The sequence below is a fragment of the Manis pentadactyla genome, chromosome 10 (assembly GCF_030020395.1).
Source record: "Manis pentadactyla isolate mManPen7 chromosome 10, mManPen7.hap1, whole genome shotgun sequence".
NCBI lineage: Eukaryota > Metazoa > Chordata > Mammalia > Pholidota > Manidae > Manis > Manis pentadactyla.
The window spans coordinates 114,846,442-114,858,984 of NC_080028.1; the positions used below are offsets into that span (position 1 = coordinate 114,846,442).

The following is a 12,543-nucleotide window of genomic DNA, read 5'->3' on the forward strand; positions in this document are numbered from 1 at the left end:
ATTATTATGTGTCTTGGTGTTGTCCTCCTTGGGTCCCTTCTGTTGGGAGTTCTGTGTACTTCCATGGTCTGATCAATTATTTCCTCCCCCAGTTTGGGGAAGTTTTCAGCCACTATTTCTTCAAAGACACTTTCTATCCCTTTTTCTTTCTCTTCTTCTTCTGGTACCCCTATAATGCAGATATTGTTCCTTTTGGATTGGTCACACAGTTCTCTTAATATTGTTTCATTCCTTGAGATCCTTTTCTCTCTCTCTGCATCAGCTTCTATGCGTTCCTGTTCTCTGGTTTCTGTTCCATCCATGGCCTCTTGCATCTTATCCATTCTGTTTATAAACCCTTCCAGAGATTGTTTCATTTCTGTAATCTCCCTCTGGACGTCATCCCTTAGCTCTTGCATATTTCTCTGCAGCTCTGTCAGCATGTTTATGACCTTTATTTTGAATTCTTTTTTAGGGGGATTGGTTAGGTCTATCTCCCCAGATTCCTTCTCAGGGGAGGATGTCTGGGTTAATCTGGTCTGTATCAAATTTTTCTGCCTTTTCATGGCAATAGAGGTAGTTCCTGGAAGATGGAGTATGTGTCGGCTGGGAGAACATCCCTTCTTGTTGGTTTGTGGCCCTCCTCTCCTTGGAGAACAGCAACCTCTAGTGGCTTGTGCTGTGGAGCTGCGCACAGACGGGACTTCTGATTTTTACCCGGCTGCTGTGGAGTTAAGTTCCGCAGTTGCTATGGTTGTGGCCGACCTCAGTCTGCTGCTCCAATATGGTGGATGTGGGTCAGAGGGGAAGCAGGTGGGAGGCTGTTTATCTCCGTGAGGGGCATCCGAGCTGTGCTTCCATCCATGGGGTTAAGGTGCCCGGAGTTCCCTGGGATTCCCAGCTGCTAGGCTAAGTGTCCCTTGATGCTTCTGTCCAACTTTGAGGTGCCTGTCCCTTTAAGACGTTCAAAAAGCACTCGCTTTTCTTTCTCCCAGGGGCGCCGGCTGCGGGACCCGCTCACAGGTCTTACTGTCCTGCTTCCCTAGTTTCCGGCACACCATGCACTGTGTGTCTGCGCTCTGGTGCGGATGGCTGGGGCTGGGTGATTAGCAGTCCTGGGCTCCCTCTCCCTCCCACTCCAACTCCTCTCCTCCCACCACGGAGCTGGGGTGAGGAGCCTCGGGTCCTGCCCAGCTGGGGCTTGTATCTTATCCCCTTTGCGAGGCGCTAGATTCTCACAGGTGTGGATGTAGTGTGGCTGTTGTCCTGTGTCTTCTGGTCTCTCTTTTAGGAAGAGTTGTATTTGTTGTATTTCCAAAAATATATATGGTTTTGGGAGGAGATTTCTGCTGCTCTACTCACACTGTCATCTTGCCTCCACCCTTACAACTTCATATTTTTGAGGTCAAAATTAAATCTTGAAATAAAGTACTTCTTGTCAATGTAAGAAAAAAAAGAAGTAGGGAAAATACCTAGGAGAAGATTAAAACTAAGAGAGATAGGTCTAGCTTTTAGGGCTGCATCTTCCCCATAGGTATCTACCAATTTTTGAATAGGCACAGGACAGTCAGCAGAATGGACAGAGAGGGTGGCATAACTTTCAACAGAATAACAACTCTAGTGAGTTAGAATTTAGAGTTCATGGCCTGCCGAGGATGAGGGCTCTATAGTGTGGATAAATCATTCATACTTTGAGTTAGTTCCACTATCTGAGTGAGGGTGAACTTGGAATTATCTCAGGCCATGATTAAAGTATTTCAGATTACTGCTGCTTCTAGCTGGCTGCTATTAGCAAATCCTCTCTAGGCAAAAATAGTACATATCTGTGTGCAAATTACCACTAGTTTTGTAGACACAGCATGTGAAATCAATCCAAAGGAACCAGTCATAAGATGAAACAGGGCAGCATGACCAAAAACCAAGATAAATAATAGTCGACAGAAACAGCCCCTTAAAGACCCAGAAAAAGGTTTGAGAAACTTCCACTCTGGAAAATAGGATAGATGTACTTTTATCTATTTTTTATGCTAAGTGCAATTAAAAAACCCAGAGTATTATCCATAAAATAAACATAAGAGGACTCTGAAAGATGGAAAAAATAAGGCACACTGGCTAGGGATATGAGGACCCAGGGAACAACACAGCGGTGAGTTCCTTGGGTTTTCTCTTGGCTCCCTGTAGTCCTGATTTGGAGCTGAATAAAATCAACAATCTAGAAATGCCATGGGCACAGATGGAAAAAGCTGCAATAAAAACCTTCTCTTTTCAGCCAAAGGACCGGGAAAAGGCAGCCACAGAAAAACTTCTAGACAAACCTACCACGATATACTGCAAATGATACACTGTTTTAGAATATCTAAAACACTATTTTAAAGTTTAAGTGTAATTGTTAATGTAACCTGAGATGATGAAGTAAACTTTTTTCATGGACTTACATATAGCATTTTTACTCTATTAATTGTGTCATACCTTTTAACATTTATATTAAAACTCAGTTAATAGAAAATTATTTTTTGTATAACTGTTCTTTTCTGGAAACTCTAAAGGGAATAAAATGCCAAAGAAGGAATTTTGTGCAGTAAAAATCTCTTAAAACACTTGAAAAAGGGCAGGGAAAATATGTGTACATTTTATTCTCTTTCATAATGAATACTGTGTACACTCTACAATAAATATATAATTTTAGTGCCTATAATTATGTATTACCTAGTTTAATTTTCATTTTGGTTTTCCTATAATCAAATAGGAAAGTGAAAAACCAGACTGTAAAAACTAGCTTACAAAATTTAATTATTTAATCCATGCTGCTTGGTCAAGTTGAAATTAGTAAGTCCGCATCTTTGGAGTTAAGGAATATTTTGAAGACTTTTGGAGCTTCCTTAACTAATCATCATTTTCAGTAAAATATTATGTAGTTGACCTTTTAAGTCTTTCAATATGTATTGGCATATCCAAGGTACAAAATAATTCCATAAATATTTTGTGATGGTAGAGAAAATGCATTTTGGTACTTTCTGTCCTTCATGTGCTTGTTTTCATTTATTTAGTATACCCCTGATTCACCTTTTCTTAAAGTTTCCTACACTTATGTTGCTCCTTTGGAAAGTGCTATAAGTAAATCATGTTCTTACAATTGTATTTTTGGAAAAGTATGTGGGTGGTATTGGATTCAGTTGAGTAGAATTTTAAATAGATCTACTTCATTCACTTTTATTAAAAGAAAGAATACTAACTCCTTTTTAGCATGCTGACCATGCTTTATTCTGACAGAGGGCCCCCTTTAAGTCCCATCATTTATCTTTCAGAAACAGTCATTTGCTTTCTAACTTCAAAATGTTTGATAATTCCTCTTCTTCATACTCAAAAATTAAAATACCCTTCTTATAGCATTCAAGGCCATTTCTAACCTGTCGGTCATACACTGTCCAGCCTAGTCCGTCACCCCATTCTCCCTCCTCAGTACCCAGGCAGCTGCCCAGGCGCTCTGACCTGGTGCACTGGACACTAGATTGTTCACCATTTTCCATGCAATTAATTTTACACCTTGTGCGCTTGCTTAGAGCTCCTCCATCTGCCTGGAATATTCTCCCCGTTTCTGCCGCGGTTTCTTCCCACAGTGTCTGGCAAGTGAAATCCTCAGCATTCTTTAAATCCCAATTTAGAAGGCATCTCTAGGATGCCTTTTTTTTCTCCACGCCCTCTTCTTTTCTCCCATAGGACTTAATATGGAATTCACAGCTCTCATCAATCCTAATTGTTTAATTAGTTGTGTCTACTCCTCTTCCACCTAGTGAGTTCCTTAATAGCCAGTTTTCAGTGTTACTAAATGAAACAATGTATTATAGTGGTTAAGGGCATGGATTCTGAACATTCTCTTTGAACCCCATTTTCCCTTCCAACTATCCTTTATTCTTTCCTTTACCAGAAAATTCCTTAAACATGCTGCCAATTTCTTTCCTGTTTTATATTGCATATCAATCAAATTTTTCTTCTGTCACTCCATCAATCAGTCTTTCAGGGGCACTAATGAACACATGGTGCCAAATCCCACAGTCAGTTCTCAGTCATCATCATTGTCCTGCCATCAGTGTTTCACACAGTTTCCCACTCTCAATTGAAACATTTTTCTCTCATATTCCAGTGAAAGTCCCTTACAAGATACTCAGCTTTTCCCCTTTCTCTGCTTTGGGTTTTGCTGATCGCTCTTATCCTTTCAAACCTCTATCTATTTTAGTACTTTGTCTATCTACACCCATTACTTAGGTGATCTCTTCCATCTCCTGGCTTTAAATACCATCTCTGTGCTGAGGAATCCCAAACTATATAGTCCAGTTAATGATGATCTTATTCCAGTTGCTCTGGTCAGAAATTTTGAAGGCATCCTTGACTCCTGTCTTTCTCACACTGCCTTCAGTCCTTCAGCAATTTTGCAGTCTCCCATCAAAATATACCTTAAATCCCACCACTTCTCACCATCATCAGGGCCACCACCATGCTCTAAACTACCATCATCTCCATTCAGATTATTGTAATAAACCTCCTAATTGTTCTTTCTGCTTCTACAGTAATCCTGTATATCTATTCTCCTCAAAATAGGCAGAGTGATCCTGTTAATATCCATGAGATCTTAGAAACTTACCATTCACCTGATAGTTTCTCATTCACTTGATAGTAAAGCTAGTATTTTTCTATGACCTGCAAAGCCTTATGTGATGTGGCTCCTTATTATCTCTCTAAATTTCATTTCTTCCATTTTCCCTTTATTTATGTCTGCACTGAATTCCTTGCTATTCCTTGAAAATACCAGAAACACTTCTACCTTAGGGCCTTTGCATATGCTGTAGCCTCTGCCTGGAATGCTCCCCGCCAGATATCCACATGGCTAGCTTACTCTCTTTCTTCAGATCTTTACTCAAATTCATCATCTCTGTATCACCATCCACCATCACTTCTCTTACATTTCATATCCACTTTCTCTCCTCTATCATCAGCCTCTCTGCTTTTGTTACTATTTAATGTACTATGTATTTTACTTGTTTCATTGATCAAAGTTCAAGTGATTTTTTTGTTTGTTGTATTTCATTCATAATGAGTGGTAGAACCAAATAATCTAGCCTAGGAGTATTTAGAAATGCTTTTGAAAGAAAATCAAATTTTGATTATTGTATAGCAGTGTTCCCCAGATTGCTGTCCTGAAGAGCAATGATTCTGTGAAAATACTTGGACAGAAAAGCACTTCTTAATCAAGTAAATGCTTCATGTAAAGTCAACCCTTCTTAGGATTCCTAGTGCACATGTATTTTTAAAGACTTCCAATAGAGAAACAGCAGAGTAATGGTTAAGAGCATAAGCACAGGAGCTGTACTGCCTAGTTTTAAATCCCAGTCCTCATCAGATAATAACACTGTGATCTTGGGTACATAACATCTTATTGCCTCGGTTTTCCCATCTGTAAATTGGGGTTAATGATAGTACCTATCTCAAAGGAATGTTGTGAAAAATAATATCTATAAAGTGCTTAAATCAGTGCCTGGAACATAGTAATTGCTATTTTGATAAAGATATGTATTTAATGTTGTTGAAATCAATGTTTATTTGTTCATATAATATTTCTTCTCCAAACTATATGCACATTTAATAAATATTTGTAGCACTGTTTAATGGGACACTCTAAAAAACACAGAAAAATCTTGAAAATAATTATTTTAATTTCTACTTGGATCTCATTTATGATTTATATAATTATCAACTTCAAATGAAATGACAATAGCAAAGTTCTTTTGAGTTTCTTTAATATTATATATACTGTTGACAATTGACTATAAAATACTATGGAGTATTCTTCAAAATATGCATAGTTTCTAAAATGTTAACTTTTTTAGAGATAATAAGCCCAGGCATGTTTGAAATCCATAATGGGAACAAAGTGCTATATCTTTTCCCTTTGTTGACTGGTTTTTGCTCTCCTTTTACTCTTTTATGTCATGTCCACTGGATGACAAAATTTCCTATACCCATAAGGCTCTTAGTATTAAAAAAGAACTTCTTCTGGATTAAGATATTGTTACATAAATATTCATACATGTAGACAACATAAATTACAAGTCTTTATTTTAAATTATTGAACATGATGAGTGAAAGTTTATTGAAATGCATCTCCTGTTCAGATGGATATGGTTGGCATTTATAAAGTCTTTAATAAAATGATTATTTTGTCACTGATGCTTCAGAGGTTCTTACACCTCATAGCAATGCAACATAGCAACATGGTTAAAAAGTATGCCTTTCCTTTGTCAAGTTAAAGCAGGAGAAGTGCTGCTTGTGAAAGGAGTTGTGGAAAAGTATGTGAAGGAAAAGTTCTCTGTGTTAGGAGCCTGATTTCATCAGGATGGCAGGAAAAGGTTTCTCTAAGGAAGCAACATTTGGGATAGGATCTGAAAGGAAGAGTTTGGCGTACTTTAGGCCAAAGGATGGAGAGTGGAATGTTATAAGAATAGTGTTTATAGGCAAAACCAGGATATATTCAAGAAACTGAAAGAATGCCATTGTGGTTGAAAAGGGAATGTCATAAAACAATGCGGAGGGGTTGAAAGAGAACCAGATGGTACAAGGCTTATCATATAGTATGTTAAGCATTTAGATCTTAATCCTGAGAGTCATGGGAAGGTCTGGAGGAATTTAAAGAGAAAAAACGTGATCAAATAATCACCTTTCTAGTTCTGTTTGGATGGTCTTCTTCTCCTTTACCTCTTATTACTAAAAACAGGTCTGAAATAACACACATTGACAAAGGATTTGAAGATAAAGTCTTATGCAGCAAATAATTGCTTAGCACACAAAAAGTAATTTTATAATCAGGCTGTGAAATTTTGCAATAGTAAAAGGTAGCATGTCCTGAAAAGGGAAAGTAACACAAGGACAAATTAAAATTTAAAATGTTTCTCTTATTTTCAAGCAATCTAATATACAAAATCTAGGAAATAAATCCTTACCACCTACACTTACATCATACTCCCTTCAGTTTACGTGGTTAGCACTTACTTGTGAGCATCTTACTGTGGTTCTTTTAGTGTTGTAATAAAAGAAGAATCCAGACTATAATTCCAGTAATGATAAAAACAACAGTAATAAAAACAACAGCAGCTCACGTTATGGAACGGTTCTGAGCACCTTTTATGTGTTATCTAATTTAATCTGCACAGTGACTATGAAATAGGTACTATGGATGGCCTGTATTTTATAAACAAGGTGATAGAATCAGTCTTACTGGAAATCACACTGTTGTCTACTGTTTTATGCCTTCTCTTTTGAGCTACTCCGTTAGGCAGTGATGAATAGTGTAAATAATGAAAATCACTGGTTCATAAGAAAGAATTGCTTGCTCCTTTGTTTTTTTCTTTTAATCAAGGTTTAAAAACCTTTCTAAGGGCAAGAAGTTAAGATTAAATACTATCTTTTTCTTGGAGCACAGTTATTCCATTCAATATACTGTGATAAGATGAACATATCTATTATATGATATTTGTTATACATAAGATATATATGCATAGGATCTGAGAATTATGCAAAAACTTTAAAAAAAATACAATTTCTGCCACTTGGAACCTATACCTACTCAAATGACTATTATTTCAAATAACAAATGAATGGAAGAAGGATAAGGGCTATAGAAATTAAAAACTATGAATGATTATTGTTCATCATGTTACCAAAAAGAGGTCATAATTTGAACTTGGTCCTAAAGAGTGGCTTCAGTTTCACTAAGCGGAAGAAAGGAGCAGACAACTATCTGATCTGTTAGGAAGTGACTCCATGAGCAAATGCACCAAGACGGAAACGTGGACAGTGTGAAACAAGGAGTGGGGGAAATTGTTCTGGAATATAATGGGAAGATGTGGTAATAGCCAGAAAATAGTGGGCCTAATGGCCTAACTACAGAATTTCAAATATATCCCAAGAAATGAGGGAGGTTTTGCCAGTTTTTTGAGCAGGGAAGTGGCAAGGCAAATAAAAATGTTCCTCTAAGAAAATAACGTGACAGTGTAGGCAGAAATGTAGGGTGCAGCCTTTCTTCTTCAATAGGAAGTATCTGTAATAGTTGGGACATGAGGTGATGAGTGGAACTGAGGAGGCTGTCTAGAAATGTAGCCGAAGGAATATATTTTGAGATATATTTCAGAAGAAGAATTGATAGAATTTCATGTTTAATGAATCACAGAGATTAATATTTATACTGCCAAAGGTAGATGAGGTATTAATTCATTGTTTTTGAATAATTTGGGTGTGGTGAATTTTTTATTTTTACATTATACCTAAGTTGCAGCCAAAATTTTGGGATAACCTAGCATGGCATTATTTAAATTAAAAACTATCTCATGACCTGTTTAAACTGTAATGAAAGTATAATGAATAAGTGATTTCAAGTCAGACCCAACTCAGCATATGGTGCTTGATCAATGGCTGGCATTGGGTAATTCTCTTCATAGCTGTTGAATTATTGCCACTATTAGCAGATGTTATAAGGAAATGTGCACTGTAATGTTGAGCCAGTAAAATTAAAATGTGTTCTGTAACACAAAGGAAACTATTGAAAGATGTATAGTTCCCTTTAAAATGAATCATTTTAATACTATAAGTTTATGTCATCTTTCTCATGGTATTATCTTCATAATATTGTCTTCCATTACTATATATTGAAGGATTTCTCAGAAGCAGATCCTGAATACTTTATAATATGTAACTTAAAAATGTTCACATAAATATTACTACATTTTTATCACATCTGGGGCTTGTGCCAGATACACAGAAGTTATTTTAAAATACTTCATGACTGAATTTGAAGTCATCTATAATTAAATGAAAAAACTGAAAAGTGACTCAATTTTGTCTTGCAGTGATCGCCATGTTGGTAAAGTTTATTCCAAATCCTCTTCCTTTCTGGATTATGTCAGAAAGTCTCTAAAGAAGCTTGGATTAGATGAGTCCAAGGTCAGTATGCGAAGACCCCTAGTTTTCACATAAAAACAGGTGAACTTCTATGAGGTAGTAAATTTTGAGCTAACACAAAATTATTTGTCTTCTACTGTTCTCCTATTTGTAAAAAAACATCTAACTTACATTGAAAACAATCCTCCATTATGTTTGTTCCAGTTCAGTTTTGCTGTCAGTGTGGCTAATTTGCTATCACGTGCCTCCAGAGGGGATCCCCCATTAGGTTTATTCAGGTAAAAATGTGCCAATTCTCAAATCAAAATAGAATTAAAAAACAAGACAACAAAACAAATGAGAATTGTAAGTAAAGCAATAGACAATGGTTTTAATATTCAACTACATTTATTTAAAGATTATGTAACCAATTAAAATTTAAAATCTTAATTCAAAAAAAATCTTTGAAAGGGAGAATCCTGAAAATTAGCAGCATCATAGGAGCCCTAAGCTAATAAATTGAAAACATATTGTTGAAGACAAAAGGTAAGCTTGTTGACTAGTAGTAATAAATATTCTAACACAGAGAAAATAATAATAAACTCAGTGTGATTCAAATGAGTTGTATACTGAAGTATTAAGTTGAACTTAGACTACTGTAGTATTTTGATTTGATTATAAATTGAAATAAAGAATAAATAGATGGTTAAAGAAATGAAATGGGTTTCATGAAAGAAAATGACATGGACATGATTAAGTTGTGTCAAAGCTAAAGGGTGTTATTTATTGTACCAATTATCCATTTACTCCCCAGTTACTTTGTTACTTAAAGCAGTTAGACTTCTGCTAACATTTCCTCTCATGTAAAATAGCTATTAAAAAGGCATTCCTAACTAATATGATTTAAGAAAGATTAAATGAGCTAGTATATGTAAAGCAAAAGCAACATTTGTATATAGTAAACGCTAACCAAATAGTACTAATTTTTATTATTACAGTCTTTTTTTTATGTACTACTAGTAGTAACCCCGTTAATATGACTCTTGTGTTTATGTAGTCACCAAAACAAAGGTCCTTCTTGTCTTATAAAATGAATGAGAATATACACTGTTGTCCTACTTCCTTTATTTCTGTTTTGTTTTTTAAATGTTTTTAATACGTCACACCGGTCTTCCAGCAAGTCTTAATTAGTGCATATCTTTATTGCCTATCTCAATTTCACCTACACAATTTTTTCACAAATAAAGAGTACGTTTTTACTTAAACTAAAAATCGATTTCCTTGACAAAAACCAAAGAATAAAAATCTAGGAAAAATGTTATTTGACCTTCGTGATGGCTTTCTTTCCCCAGGTTTATCTTTAATAACAACCATAGTAAGTGTCTCTTAATATGCTTATTATACTGATAAGCATATTAATAATAGATAATCGAGCAGCACGTGCTATGCGATCACGGTAAGGACATCACGTTATCTCAGGTACTCTTAACAAAAACACTTATGGTAGATCAGTATCATTATTACTAATGTAATGATCTAGGAAGAGAGACTAGAACAAGGCACGTCATTTTCCCAGGGCTGAAAAGCTAGCGGGCGGTAGAACTAGAACTTGAATATGAATTGAACTATTATCGTAATCTGAACCGTTAACTTCCTGTATGCTGAGAAGTGGAATTAAAAACAAAAGAAAAAAAGACCAATGTAGGAAATGATCACCATGTAAGATCAGTCCTAAATTATTCTTTTTATTAATTTTAAAGTTATGAAAGGCAATAATAGTGCCTCACTGATTTTCTCATAGAATCTGCTATTTAAGTTCATTGAAAACAGCTATGTTGAATAAAATGGGGTAGAAAAAGAAAAGGAACAAAAGCCTCAGCTGGAGGACACTGGGGCAAGAAAACACAGAACAGCATAGTTAAGGTGTCTGAGAGGATGTGCTGGTGATAGGAAACAGATCTATGACTACATGTTTGGGGGGATTTTTTTTTGTTTTAATTTTTAGAAAGGGGAATTAAGAGAGTTGTGTCTGTCTGGCCAGAGTGGTTGGAAATAAGGTAAGTTATTACCAAGTTAAGTTGTTTAAAAAGTTAAGTTTCTAATCCAATACAAAATCCTACTATTTGTCTCCTACAACCCAGGAATTACCAATGCTACAATGAAAGTTCGAGCACAAGCACTGCCAAAAAAGATTTGTGTGTAGCTTTTACTTTAAAAATAACATTTTCACATGAGATTCTAACCATTGCGAAGTATCAAAATCATTTAAGTTTAAAATATTAAATTTACCAAAATAGTTTAGAGATCTTTGGACTGAATTTGAAATCATTTATTAACAAATGTTTATATATAATGGGAAGTGTGGTGAATGCACTAACGTATTTCTGATATTTAAAGCACATCTCTTCATATTCAAAAGTATGTAAGCAAGTGAAGTGCAGAACATCTAGCATGCTCTGAGCACATTCTTAGTCACAAGAAATCATGTCGTACATGTGAAAGTAAATAGAGAACACTGCCACACAAATCCTCATTCCAGAGGAGACCAGAGCTCATGAACTAAATATATAAGGGGCTCAGTCACAGTTCAAGAGATTAATCCACAAGTCCTGTAGTCAGTTGTGGAAGACAGCATAGGACATTCTCAGAGCAGCACCTCTCAAACTCAGCAGTGTGGCCACTGTATGATTCTTGCTGTGGGGGGCCTCCCTGTGCATTGCACACTGTTTAGTGCCATCCCTGGCCTCTACCCACTAGATGTCAGCAGTAGCATCCTAGTGGTAATAATAACAACAACAAAAATTTTTTAAGTCTCCAGATGTTGCCAAAAATGCCCTAGGGGCAAAATCACCCAAGATCCACTGTTTTTGAGCATTTGCCCTCTCAGTGATTCGATTTGCAGTCATCTAACATTCCCATTATAAACCCTGTGTTATTTTTTATGTCATTTTACCTGCTGCACCAAGAAGCATGGAGAGGGGCAGGAGAGAAGCCATGATTCTGTTCATACATTTTGAAGACATTTTATTCAAAACTATCCCTTCATGTATCATGACTTAGTATAGCTCTAACCATTTAAGGGTAATACTGATTTCAGCCCCACATAGAATATAGGTCTAAGACTGTTTAGACTCCACGGTAAAGCTAAGCTGACTCTATACCACTGAAAATGGTAAATTGTGGCAAAGCTTCGGCTCTGTGGTATCAGCAAGTATACTGTTTATAATAGATGGATTTCTTAGCATGAAATGTTACAGTGAAATTCTTGCAAAGCTCACTTCTTTGAAAAACATTTAATAGAACTTTAAAGTGTCTAAAATAACGAAATTCTAGTGACTAGCTTTACCTAGACCTAAAAAATATTAGGTATTCTCAAACTTTATATTCTGCCCCAAACTTTGGTATCTCAGCAAATTTCAGAAAACCTCCAAAATTGTCTTTAAGGTTTCATGACCCACAGCATTTTACCTTCTTTTGTGAATTCATATTACTTTCCTGTCTCTTCCCCCATGCACATGAATGCACAAACGTGCACACACATGCATTCATAGGGCATTAAAGCATCAAAACCCTTATTATTTGCTAGAGAAAAAATGAGCTAGAGTATTCGTGCATAAGAAGAGGGAAATAAAAAGAGCT

At 36.0% G+C, this 12,543-nt stretch overlaps 1 protein-coding gene across 2 annotated transcripts in view; it reads left to right on the forward strand.

Moving 5' to 3' along the window:
- The window catches only part of METTL25 (methyltransferase like 25), a 115,460-nt gene that overhangs the window by 87,901 nt on the left and 15,016 nt on the right, over positions 1 to 12,543 (forward strand). For both annotated transcript variants that reach the window (XM_036890028.2, XM_036890029.2), the window contains exon 9: positions 8,874 to 8,967. In XM_036890028.2, the coding sequence (XP_036745923.2) occupies positions 8,874 to 8,967 (94 nt within the window). The remainder of the gene's footprint in view (positions 1 to 8,873; positions 8,968 to 12,543) is intronic.